The following is a 13,784-nucleotide window of genomic DNA, read 5'->3' on the forward strand; positions in this document are numbered from 1 at the left end:
TACATAAATAAAAACAAATGTTAATTTGCAGTAGGAATCATTTGGACTTTCAGTTTACGGCACTTTGACTTGAAATTTTATGTGTGAATGTTCACATGTTGAGTTTATGCATTTTTGCCAAATCCATGAGGAATGTGATCACATTTAGCCTACACAGTAGCTCTGAAAAATCTGCCTGCCTATGTAGTGCACAGGAAAGCAGAGCAGATATGTTAGGGACGATGTCACCCACAAGTGTAACCCCCAGACGCCCTGCACTGGGCCAAGGGCTGGGAGCAGGTTCATAGAATCATACTGCGGTTGTGGTTGGAAGAGACCTTAAAGATCATCCAGCCCAACCCCTCTGCCACTAGAACATGTTGTTCAAAGCTCTGTCCAACCTGGCATTGAACACTTTCAGGGATGGGGCATCCACAACCTCTCTGGACAACACGTTCAAGTGTCTCACCAAACTCCCAGTGAAGAATTTGGAAGAGACCTTAAAGATCATCCAGCCCAACCCCTCTGCCACTAGAACATGTTGTTCAAAGCTCTGTCCAACCTGGCATTGAACACTTTCAGGGATGGGGCATCCACAACCTCTCTGGACAACCCGTTCCAGTGTCTCACCACCCTCCCAGTGAAGAATTTCTTCCCAGTCTCTAATCTAAATCTACCCTATTTCAGTTTAAAACCGTTACACCTTGTCCTATCTCTGCACTCCCTGATAAAACGTCCCTCCCCATCTTTCCTGTAGGCCTCCTCCAAGTACAGCCAGGCTGCTATAAGGTCTCCCTGGAGCCTTCTTTTCTTCAGGTTATACAACCCCAACTCTCTCAACCTGTCTTCAGAGGGGAGGTGCTCCAGACCCCTGACCACCTTTGTGGCCTCCTCTGGACCTGCTTGAGCAGGTCCATGTCTTTCTTCTGCTGGGAGCCACAGAGCTGAACACAGCACTCCAAATGCTCTCACAGGAGCAGAGTTCTCCTTCAGTTGTCTCTGAAGAAGATCCTACAGGTTCTCCTTCAATTCCGATTCAGAGCTCAAGGCTCAGCTGACCACAGTCTGGGAGTAGAGGAAAACATGCTAACTTAAACAACAACTGGTCAGGAACTAGCAGAGATGAGGAATAAAAGGCAGAATGCAGGAGCAGGAACGCTCAGGGGGAAGGCAGCAAGAACTAGAAGGGAGGATACAGCCCGGGGAAAGCTTGGGGTTCAGACCACAATGCCTTTGTTTCTACATTTCTCTGCTGCCAGGATGATAAGTGTGCTTCAAAACTGGCTTACTGCTTCCAGTGATCCATCTAGAAGAGCACACCTTGCTACCTTACGCCCCGCTGAAAGCAGCGGAGGAGATCCGACAAACTGGGTCGGTACTGAGCGGTCCTGCATGGCGGAGATTCAGGCAGTTCTGGTTATCTTAAAACAGAGCAAACTACAGAGTGCTACTGCTCTGGGAATGAATCAGGGCTGTGCACTGAATGAAGTGATGGGTTGTGTCATGTCTGCCTTCTTTTGTTCAAAAACAGGAAGGAGGTTGTGGCCAACCAGTCTCAGAATTTGTAGACTGGCATCTGACTAGCGCCAGTCTTACAGCACTGCCTCGTTTAAGCAATTATAATACAATTTCTCACCTCGCAGTGCACAACAGAGATTGCTGCTCACTAGCCTTGTTAAGAAATACATTGTGAAAGAATGAAAACACCAGATCTAATTTCTAAATGTTATTGCATGGGTCAGAACAGTTACACCACACTTTCTTCAGCCAGCTGCATTAATTTTTGACTATTGCTTTTAAGCAGAACTGCCAAAAAAATGTTTAGATCCTAGGGACATTTGTAAGCCCTTCAGGGCTCCCTTACCTCATTCAATCATCTTTCTCACAGATACAGAGATGCACATTTTTGCTGACTTCAGGGGCATTCAAATTCCCAGCAAATCATGTCTGTCTCATCCCATCTGAGCAGCTCTGGTTTTATTTATAATAATACTTGAATTTTCAAGGGAATATACTAACATGCAGCTAACCCTATTTTTCCTAACCCAGTTTTAAAGGAAAATGAGGAATCCGACTGAGATAATATTTGGAATAGAACTTACCCAGAATAACTAACTTAGGATGGTCTTTACCTTATACATTTACTTTAAAATAGATCTTCTGACATGGCTGAGTTTTAAAACTGTGATTTGGAGCAGGCTGCTGTTAGAAAATTAATAAAATTACGGCATGTTTTGGTATTAAAAGAGTTACGTAATTGTGATTTTTTGTTATCTGAAATAATTAGGTAAAATATCCTTTACATACCCCATTCCTGGTCAAGGGAATGTTACTGGGCGTGCTAATCTTACCACATTTTAAAATAAATGGAAGAGAGTCCTTGGGACTCATGAACTCTCGAGACAGTTTCTGTTAACTGCCTACACACATTTAAGCGACAGAAACATCCTGAGCCGCTCAGATCTCTACCAACTTTGATCATGCACACATATTGGCAAAAATCTTCATTGGCCAAGTTAGAAAAATCAACATTAAAAAGAAAAACCACCTTCATGGCACAAATTACAATGAAAAACAGCCTAGCACTTCAGAAGCTGCATGCTTTTGGCTTATCTCCCCTTGGAAATCCAACAACTAATGGTAACAAGTGATTTTGAGTGTGTGTTTGGAGCATTACAGTACCTAAGAAATGAAGTGCATCCAGCGAAATACTACTGCAAGCAGCCAGAGAACCATGTGAAGCTGGAGAGATGTTCCCTAAGCGAAGAGGAGCTTTCTTGCCTCAGCATTGCAGTGAAATATTCAGGCCCTTACCTTCAGGGAAGCAATCTTCAGGCTCCATCAGCTCCTCAGCAAACTCAGGGATCTGCTCCAGCAGTTCTGCAGGATTTGTCAAATCCACTGTGCTGCCTTCAGAAAGACTGATTTCATCAAGCTTGTTGTCAACAAGAGCAAAGATGAGGAAAACAAATTGATCAATTGCCCCGAAGGAAGCAGCTGAGTTTTTATTCCACTAACCAACATCCCAGCTAAAGCCACAACAGAGACATTGCCATGCACTTCACATGGTGCCCACTCCTCGAGTGACAGCTCTTCCTATGCTGCAGTGAGCTGACAGTTGACCCATCAACAAGAACAACAACAAAATGTTAACACGTAAAACTTACTTTTTAAATCAAAAGAGAAGCAAACCGTAGGAAGATAGTGAACAGCTATTGAATACTAACAGTAAGTGAAAGCTTGGAACGATGGAGTCACTCGTGACTTTAAGGCTTTTATGTCCTGGAGGCTCATACCCTCACATGGGGAGGACCAGCACCTAGCTCCTGAAACGCTGACAGATGATGACCTGTGTTGGGTACCTATCTCTGGGCATCTGAAGGTTCCTGAGGCTCCTCACCCTCAGCTGATGGGTGAAATCTGCACCTTGTCAGTCAGGACCATGTTCTGCTTCCTGCTGTCACAGCTTCTCCTCCAATTTGAGCAGAAGTTCCTGTGTCACTGGGGTTTGGTCACATGATGATATAGGCACACACGTGTGAGAGGGGTCTTCCACCTGCCTCATCCCGGGTCTAACTTGTACCTGCTACATGATGTGGCCCCTCAACTTCTGGTCACACACCTACGATTCCAAGGTGATGCAGGAGGAGGAACAGGGCTTTTGAAAGCCTTTCAGAGGTTCTATTGCTTGCCTGAAATATTTGACACCACCATCTTAGCCATGTTGTTTAAATTCAGCGTTTCTCAAATCCTCCTCTGCAAAATGGGGACAAGAATATTCCCACTCCCTGAAGCATTGGTTGTCTTATCTATTTAGAGCAGGAACTCTCAAGTAGACCTGGGTAAAAATTTCTGGGGAATATATTTTTTTTAAAAATGTTTTAGAGCCTGAATTTGCTGTTCAAAGGAATACGATGCATGATTAAATAAGTCACTCAAATATGAAATAGAAATTTCATTTCAGGTCAAAACTTTCTTTTAAGAAGATAAAAACCATTTCTTTAGAAGAAAATAGGATTTATTTTTCATATTTTATTTCAGTCAAAATAAAACATTTCTATTTTGTGTTAAAGTAAAATTTTACTTGATTATTCAACTTGGCCACTGAAGTGAAAGTCCAAATATTTGCCCAGCCCTGATCAGTTTTTTTCTGTGTTAGAGCACTATCTGTTATAACTGGGCAACACCAAAACTGGTGCCTTCTACAGGTCATATCAATGCAAAACTGTTTCCAGCAGGAGTCAGGGGAGGTGGATTATTCATTATGGTCTTACTCTGTTCTCTGAGTACCTGCTGAAATCTTTTGTGCTTTATCTTGCAATACTGTTGTCTCCATTTAAAATAATGAGGACAATAATACTTACCCATGCTTTTAAACAACCTGTGAGATAGTTATATGAGAGATGGCACATACACATATTATTTTCATGAGGTTGATGGTGATGGAGTTAGATAATAGGTACAGCTTTATATATTTATTATTAATGTGAAAATGGGCCCTCTGTTTTCGAGTATACACAGTCAATGCAAAATTTATAGCTGAATTCGGAGAAATGCTGAACCTGGGGTAAAACGGGCAAGACTGAACATTCCAGAAATGCTTGCAAGCGGGGGTGGAAGCTACTTGTTTGCAATTAGCTGCAGCATCCAGAAGGTCATAGTCTTGGCTAGGGTTTTTAATGCTCTACTCAAAAGGACTGCAAACAAATGAGAAGAGACCTTTTAGAAAGAGAGTCAGAACAGAAAGCACAGGTCAAAGACGTGGATAAAGCTTCTAAAAAAATCCATATTCAGAATGCAGCTGTCAAACAGAGCCCATTTTCTACAGACTACCAACGGTATATGATGGTGGAAAAAATGTCATACCAAGTTACAGCACAGTCAGAGCTTTCTGATACTGTTCATTAGGGGATGCATTTAGTCATTATCTGTTCTGTTACGAAGACGTCAAAACACAGATCACCGAAATAGTCCTAAATCATATACAGCTGTAGGATGTAGAAAATAGGAGGTCTGAATGAGAAAAGAGGCCTTATTGAATACGATTCATACCAACAAACAGAAATCAAAGAAAACCGTGACAACAACGTCACCTTGATAACTTCGTCAATGAGAGAGCTGAGAGGCAGGTTAGAAAATCCACAGAAGACAATACGGTGCAATTATAATAGACTACAAGAAAGACATCTTAAAGAATTAAGAATTAATGAAGAGTTATTTATCAGGAGGAGTTTTCAGAAAATATTAGAATCCATCAGCGTCAAAGGGAGGTGGGGAACATGCAAGACAAAGCAGACAGGATTTCTTCTGAAAAGCCTTCAAAGAAGATCAGGCAGCAAACATGGAATCAGAAGACACTAGACAAAGGTTTGAGGGCCTGAACTGGGATTAGAAAAAGAAGGAACCACACATATGGAAGAGGAGGGAAAGATTAGGAAAGCTTGTAGGAAAGAAGCAAAGGTTACTCTTTGCCAGAAAGGTTAAAGGGATTAAGAAGGTTTTCATGAATTCAGTAATGGGAGAAAAGAGCTGGAGACATAATAACAATTGATAAGGGAGATGGAACTAATCAAAATTCAGTTGCCTAAGAAAATTAACTCTTTTTAAAAGAATGCAACAAGGGGATCAATAAAAGGAGGGGGGAGACCCTATTAGAATTAATGCAAATGTAATCAGAGAAATAGCTAGAAAGCCTGAAAGATACTCAAATCAGGAGATCCAGACAAGGCACATTGCAGGGCATAAAGGGATCCAATACACCGAGTTAACACACCATTAGCGATCGATAGAGAACGCTCATGGAAAACTGGAAACAGCCCAGGAGAGCAGCAGTAAGTAAACACAATACGGAGCTTAGAGAGTCGGAAAAGGGAATAATCATGGGAATCACAGATCACTAAACACTTGCTGTAGCCTGTGATTAAAGTAAAATAAATAAAGTCTCAGAGGAGAAAAGGAGAGTGCTTGTTTGGAGGAAAACATTACAGAGACGTAAAGGCAGTAAGGTGGTACTCCTGTATGCTACGGGTACAAAGAGGCCAAAAGAGGCAAAAATGACAAATAAAGATTCTCCTCTTTCTTTCTTGGAATGAGTGGAGGAGGTGTACCAGGCAGAGGCAACGGCATCCATCAGAAGCCCCTTTGGGAGAGCTCCCACTAGAGCAGAAATCCATACTGAGAGGGCATTTGGGTGGACGGGCTGTTTTAAGTATCCGGGTGGGGCTTCCACACCCACTGCTTGTGCCTGTAATACTGGCAAATGGACCTGAATGGGTTTTTCAAAAAGTCTTTAGCAGAGAGATGCTGAAATCTCATTGAAAGCTGATGTTTGCTCAAGGTTTAACTCTCTTACCTCCCTTCCTCCCTCCATCCCTCACCTCTGAAAATCACATCCTTAATCTATTAAATTGACATATGATACATAAACCTTAAGGAAATACCTGGAAGTCAATTACAGAAATGTTTACTTTTAGAATAAGTTGCAATTGGCTTGGATTCACCCCTTCCTGCGTGGAGAAAAGCCATCCTAAGGACCCAAATACAACAAACTTTGTTTTCAGAGGAGATCTGTAGCAATTAGAGTCAGTATTCTCGTCACTAAAGATACAGAAGATGTGCTCACTGATATAATCCTCGTGTTAGCCAGCAACATTAAATTGGAGAGAGTATTGAAACCAAGGAAGCAGAAAGAAAAAGAGAAGTGAAACGTGGAGAGAACACAGCAAAGTGGGACTTGACTCAAAACCACACAAATGAGAAAGTTCCAGGAAAATTTTGATGGAAAACCTGGCAACCTGGAGTAATTTTAAGAAATCAGATGTGATTTTGCAGTGGGATATAACAATGCAGAAAAGCTGTATGAAATACTATTCCCTATCTTTGCGGTGCTGTGGAAGTTGTATTTGGAATACTGTGCTTAATTCTTGGCAAAACAGATCCAAAAAGGGACAACTGAGGGAGTTGCAAACAAAGAGGTAAAAAAGCTAGATGAAGGGCACAGAGATACTCGTTCACAAGAAATAATGAAATGAACGGAAAACAGCGTGTAACTTCAGGGAGTAAGCCAAAGACAAAAGGAAGCAAATAACAGTCTATTAAATTAAGTTATATTAATTCATTAAAAGGGAATGATGGATAAAATTGTTAAAAGAGAGTAATGAAATGGTACTCTGAAAGGGGAAAAAAGGGGGAGGGAGGGGAGGGGCTGGTTATTAAGGCAATATACACAGATATGAGATTTTTTTCTAAGCAAGTGAATCGTTCCCTTTGGTAAATGAAAAAATCTAAGTTGCCTGATACATTTAAAGGTAGACTCCACAAAGCTGCATGAAATACTTTATGGGGCAGTGTTTGGGCAGAGGAATCAACCAGTTTGTCCTCTGAGGTCTTATCCACCTGTGACATCAATGATTTTATTTATATGTTGTCTTTCTGACGATTTATATAGGATGAATTTTTAATAGCATAATGTATCCTTTACTGACATCAACAGTGTTTTATTCAGAACACATTCAATGCTTCCTGTTATTGACTGAATCACTCCAGCCCTGCCTCTTGGGCATACCAAATCTGCGACTTCCTCGGAGTTGCCTGCTTTATTTGGCTAGTTGCAAGTTCTTGGGTCATTCATCAAAAAGATGATTAGCCTGTCCTCATGTGCCAGCACAAAGACTACTTCTGAACAGGAGGACTGTAAGTATGTAATGTCCACGCAAGATCCAGCCTTCAAAAATAGCATCCTTTGGGCTTTGCTCTTTCACGTTGGCATTCATAGCCTCATGTGAACTTCTGTTTGATTTCAAGTCATCCCTGGATTATTGCCATATTCCTCCACCTCCTTCTAAGCAGACACAAATAGAATCAATTATACTCTACCATAGAAAGGTGACATTTGTGACCCAGGACCTTTTGAAAGTTGAGGGAGGAAATGGGGATTATTTCTTTATCATGATGTTGCTGAATATATCATGGCTAGAATGTTCCTGATTTATCATGACATTTCGTTATAGCACTGAAAAAGGACATACTTTTCCAGACTCCATGTTAGGATCATAGGGTTTGTTTATCTCAAACAGACATTTAAACATGAAGAATACCTAACCTCCTGAGAGAAAAAATTCCTGGAATGGTCTTCTAATTCCTCCTAGTTATCATGCTTCATCTCATTATTTTAAAGTTCTGGGGTTCTTTGGTAAATTTATATAATTTTTTTTTCCTGAGATTTTTGTACCAAATATTTGAGTTTCCTTTTCTTAAGTTTGGGACCTTTTCTTTCTGAAGTTCAATATGCCAAGAAGTATTCTGGCAAGGATGATTGCTCCTTAAATAATGTTTCATGGCTAGAGGACTTCTGGCTACCGAGGAGAGGAATTAGCTCACCTAAGTGCGCCACTCACCTAGTTACCCTGGGCTCCCTTTTAGTCAATGGAGAGAAACAGGCACTTTTAGAAGATGATTCACCCAACCTAATTTAAATGTTGATTTCAGTCAGAGATGAGACATGTTTACACACCTACATTGGCTCCAGATTCTCATTCACTGTAAAGTGACCTCAGATGGCATGTTCAGGTGCAGATGTCTACATTTAGTTCAATAAATCCCCCCCCATATGAATCAGCAGGCCTGGAGAGGGTGAGCTCTGGCTCTATGGCGGGTCTGTTTCCTGCTGTCGAGATTTCTCCATGGGTTTGCTTTTGCTGGGCACTAGCTTGCCACCAGTTTTATAGAGGAATTGGGAGAAGTGTGATATGTGTTGATTCTATGTCATCCCGTGCCTTTCATTAATTCAGTCCCCCAAAACCACCACTGGCTCCAATCTCAAGGAGTTATGGAATTCCCCAGTATTCTAGGACATCTCCCAAAACCTCCACTTCGTGATTTCAAAGCGGGGAATCCACCACTCACTAATAATAAAGGCAATGTTATGCCAATAAAATGTTAAATCTGAATGGAAAAAACCCCAGCAAGTCAGCAAGTAGGACACAGGGAATTTAAAGCCTGGAGTCATTGAGTGCACAGTACAAATATGTGGATTTTTGGTATTCATGTTTACAAGGAAAACATAATCCTACAAACTGAAAATAAATGTCAATGTGTACACATCAATGAGCGAGTTGCACTTTGGCCAACATCAACTGAATGATACCAAGGCTCACTATTTAGTCAACGACTTCATATCAGCTGCTTATAAATTGTTGCACCTTTCTTGGGTCTATGTGCTAACAGGAAAAGAAAGGGTAATCTGTGACAGAGAGCACAAGTCCTCCAGTGAACTCAAGGTACAGATCTGCCAAGTCAGCAGATGCCATTCTTAGAGGGGGAAACACACACCTTTGTTCCTGAAGCGAGACAGTAACATTAGTGATGATTTTGTGGGTTTTTTTTCCAAACCCTCTTAGAACCCCATCTTAATTTGTAATGCACATTGTCCAAGCTTTCCAATTAATTTTTAATGACAAAATCCTCTCTCTTCTTTGCTAAGACTGTAAAACCTACTGCGTACTATTGCTTTCCTACCACTTGACAAACAGGTATTTTTACATGCCATAAACCCCACATGAATCAGTGACATGCACTACGGAGCCGGTGCCACAAATTGCATGCAGTATCAGGTAGGAAAGTTGTTTCTGTTACCTCTTTTTGCCCTACTGGAGGTGGTGGCTCAGCCTTCAACTGCTTATCCACGTGCAACTCACTTAACTCTTCACAAATCTCAGAGTTCTGACTCCGGAGGCCTGGGCTTTGGCATCGCTGCCCCCTCAGCTGCGGCTGTTTTTCCTGCTGGAAATAATCCTAGATGGGTTTATTTTCTCTTTCTTTGATTGCATGCTTATTTCTTAAGGAGAACTCCCCAGCTAGAAAAGAAAACAGCCTGCACTGTGCTTGTCAGTGGTCGACATCTTAAGGAAAATGGCAAGATACAAGATAACACAAGCTTATGCTGTAAGGTTTGAGCTTTAGCAACCGAATATGTCAAGATACTTGGCTGTAGAAAACAGAAATGCGAACAGGCCAGCTTTTTTTTGTGAGCTGCTCTTGCCAGGGTGGGAAGTAATTCCCTTGCAATCTCCATTTTGAGTCTGGTTTTGAGACATAAGCTTCCCCCAGTGACCCGAGGCACACTGAGAGGTACTTGCAGTTCGGTCCGGTAACGGAGGGGTGTACGCTGAAGCTGCACGATGAGGCGGTCGATGTTGAGTGTTACAGCTGGTGAAAGGCACGAGTGCAATACCCCACACTGTGCCACGAGCCTGCTTGAAACAGTGTGCAAAAAACCCCACCCAGAGGAGACACGATACTGAAGAGGAGGAAAATGCAAAGTTCGCTGGAAGGGATAAAAGGTATCTAAAAGTAGATGTGGGAAAACTGCAGGTAAACACATCAAGGTACGCGGCTCCTATTCTGCAAAACATTGAAGACTACTTTGTGCCCACGGATGCCAACGGGGCTTAACCGCAGGTTGAAAGGAGAGCACAACCTTCAGCGCTTCCCTGAAAAGGATGGACTCTGGAATCAGAGCAATAATTTTTTTTCTGCAAACACACCTGACTAGAGCCGCTGCTTGCTAGTATGAATAGTGCCATTAAATCCAGCCACTTCTTCCTGCGGTGATGATTATTGCTGCTGAGCTCTCCAGAACTACTCCCAGGGCTAACGGCAGAGGAGAGCGTGTTTGCAGGGTTGGCCGCTACATCTGGCGTCCCAGGTTCACCGCTGGTGTAAATCAGTGTGGCTTTATTGATTCACCTAAGACAGGGATTTCTCTGAAAACTCCATCGCTCATCACAGCACTACCATTGTTCGTGCCATTACTAACACTGCTACTAAAATATTAATAAAACTCTAGCCGGTTTCAAAGGCTTGTGCTGAATTGCTTACAGAAGGACTTCCATGCTGAGAAAAAAATTACAAGCATAACAGGATTTCAACAGTAATTATTTAAACCTATTTATCTTTCACTTGCCCACCTTTTTTTTTTTCTTTTTTTTTTTTCCTGGGCTTGACTGACATTCAACGTTATTCATGTATTAAGTGAGTTCCCTTCCCCAGGGAGCCGCAGCCTACCTGCCTCAGTTCTAAAGCCACAACACCACAGGAAGTCCCTCAAGAGGTACCAGGAGCAGAAAAACACTTTATTCCAAATATAACTATCTGAAAGAACAGATGACACAAAGGAAGCAGTTGGTTAAGCAAATTGCTCTCCGTATAAATACTTTTGGACTGTCGGGTTTGTACCAGTCCTTTCAAATGTCGTTCTGTGTTTCTAGCAAATTAATTTAAAATCAAATTACTTGTTTCCTGCTTCAGAGGGCATGTGGTCTAAAATATATTCTGACTTTAATAAATTAAATTATGCATGTCCAAGCCTGTACCTCCTGCATAAGAATGTATTACACACAATTTCAAGGCACAGTTTAGCACTGATCTTCACAGGCCAGAGATTGCTCCGTAATCATTGAGTTACAGCTCTGTCTCTGTCAAAAAGCAGCACTCTTTAAGGTGCCTCTTTGGAAATAGAGTAATATTCAGGGGAGAAGCTAACATAACATAGAAGGCATAGTATGCGTAAGCAAGGCACTCAGCCATAAAAAGTCTTTTTTTTTTTTAATGCAATGTGCATACAACTTAGTACCACGTAATCTTAATGGCAGTTATTCGTTATAGCATTAAAACAACAGAAACAATTGTTTCATGTTCAAAGTGCAATGCAATCTGAGGTGACGTCTCAAGATCATTTATGCAGAAAGGTTGTGCACTCAGATTCATTAGGAACTAGGCGGTGTACAAGAACGGACTCTGTAACTCAGCTGATCTGACTAATATTCAAGTTGTTTAGCAAATTATTGCACTAAGCCGGAATCAAATGCCCAGCTTACACCAATTCCCCATTTACTAACCTCTCTGTGTGGTACCAAGACTTAGCAACACTTCCCAGAGACCAAACTCCAGGAAATGCGGACCCAGCTGCTACCCAGAAATCACACATGTACCAACTATCCAGAGTTAACATTAATTAAAACCGATGAAATAAATCCTGGCAAATTATCTAATGGGGAGAACATGCGCATGCGCTTGGACAATGATTTGGTTCATCACCACGTGCTTTCAGGCTCATCCCGTAAGTTTATAAGGTGGGAGAAAAATAGACTCTTCAAAAGAATCTGTGGGCATAGACCAATCCCAAAAGGAGAGTTAGGGAGTCGACTGAATTTTTTCAAGCAGTTGATGCCAGCTCTGGTAAAACACTCTCATGGGACACAACAGTCTCATTTCCAGCACACAGACCCTGAAGATCAGCACCGAGCTGTCTGGGGAAAGGTGCCTTTGGTTTATGTTGTTTAACTTTGGACTGTTTGCTTTTGTTCTGATTCCAGATGATTCGTTCTTCTGGCAGCAGCAGCCACAGGTTTATCTCCTGTAAAGCTCCGCACTGTGGGTGGTTTATATAATTTGTTTTTAATTTTTGAATCAAGTGCTATGTTGCCAAGGCAATACACATTATGTTAATATTTATTGATTCAGTTGTTTTCATAATTTATAAAGTGAAATCATTCAGCAATACTAAAAGTTTGTGCATGTAAACAGAGGGCTGGGAGCCCAGGACAGACCTTCAGCTCCTGTAGAGCATAAAGCAAAAGTTTGCTGTCCTCGGGGCCCTAAAAAGAGGTGATCTGCCACCACCGCACCAGTAATCAGCACAGGGAGGAGGATGGCCTCGGTGTGGTCCCTTGCATGCTGTAGGCCAGTTGTAGCACCAGAAAAACAGCAACCAGCTTGAAAACAGAGCGTAATCTGGGTGACAACTCAAGTGTGTTTGTGCACGGACCCACATACTTCTTTGCTGACATACATAAATAAATACAAAGGCTCCGCACTGCCTTCTGCCTCTGAAAAGCACCAATCGGCTAGTTGTTTCAGGCTCAAATGGGGATTAGTGCAAATGCCACTCCTCTGGGAAGAGGACTTGCTGTTGGCAAAACAAGACAAATACCTATCATCAGCATGGACTCACTTTATTCCCTCCCCATGGAAACACCATCTTTTCCATCCTGTGCAAACAGAATCTGTAAAAGGATCCCGGGACCTGCCTTTCAGATGGTGATGCATTCAAATGGGTTCTCCTGATGCTCCGCTCATGACCTAGATCACGACCCTGGCTTGTAACATTTGTTCCCTGATTCTCTCGCCACGGCTGTTGTGGGAAAGAAGATGTGCAAAGCCTTTGATAGCAGGAAGTGTCCTCTCCCAAGCAGGTGGGGACGCAAAAAACAGGAATTGGCTCTGGAGCCCTCCCGCCTTGCAACAGTCACTGCAGAGCCAGCAAGGAAGGGTGAAAGATGTGGCAGGATAATTTATTTTATGAGGTGGACAGGATATCCCCTATCTCTGGTGAGAAAGTGCAAATGCAAATTGCCCTTTACCCTGTCTACAACGGGAAGCTTCGACCTTATGTATCCACTCTCCACCAGATTCATGAGTCCCTCTCTCTCTCTGAAGACCCATCTTGAAACACTAATGGGATTTCAGGGATGTCGACGCTCTGTGGTCACTTTCCAGAAATGAGCTGGTCAGGACATTTCCAGGTGCAGACTCAGAGTGGTGGAGGCTTGTCCTGGTCCCCCCACATACAAGTGGGGGGACACACTTGGCCATACAGATGGGACCTTGCTTTACAACAGGACACTGCCCCTCAGAGGAAGCATCAGCAGCAGACAAGGATTCTGGCAGAAGAAATATCCCTGCTTTAGCCATTCATAGAGGACTGACACTATGAAATTGAGCATCCTCCAGAAATGCAGCTCAAT

The 13,784-nt window shown here is 42.3% G+C and overlaps 1 protein-coding gene across 1 annotated transcript in view; it reads right to left on the reverse strand.

Moving 5' to 3' along the window:
• The window catches only part of LOC104488967 (sodium channel protein type 5 subunit alpha-like), a gene marked incomplete at its 5' end in the record, with an annotated part of 56,509 nt that extends 46,738 nt beyond the window's left edge, over positions 1-9,771 (reverse strand). Inside the window, 2 exons of the mRNA XM_010131075.1 lie at positions 2,794-2,914; positions 9,613-9,771. Of these exons, the coding sequence (XP_010129377.1) occupies positions 2,794-2,914; positions 9,613-9,771 (280 nt within the window). The remainder of the gene's footprint in view (positions 1-2,793; positions 2,915-9,612) is intronic.
• Between the last annotated feature and the right edge of the window lie 4,013 nt (positions 9,772-13,784).

Source organism: Buceros rhinoceros, unplaced genomic scaffold (assembly GCF_000710305.1).
Source record: "Buceros rhinoceros silvestris isolate BGI_N320 unplaced genomic scaffold, ASM71030v1 scaffold10892, whole genome shotgun sequence".
In the NCBI taxonomy this organism is placed as follows: Eukaryota; Metazoa; Chordata; class Aves; order Bucerotiformes; family Bucerotidae; genus Buceros; species Buceros rhinoceros.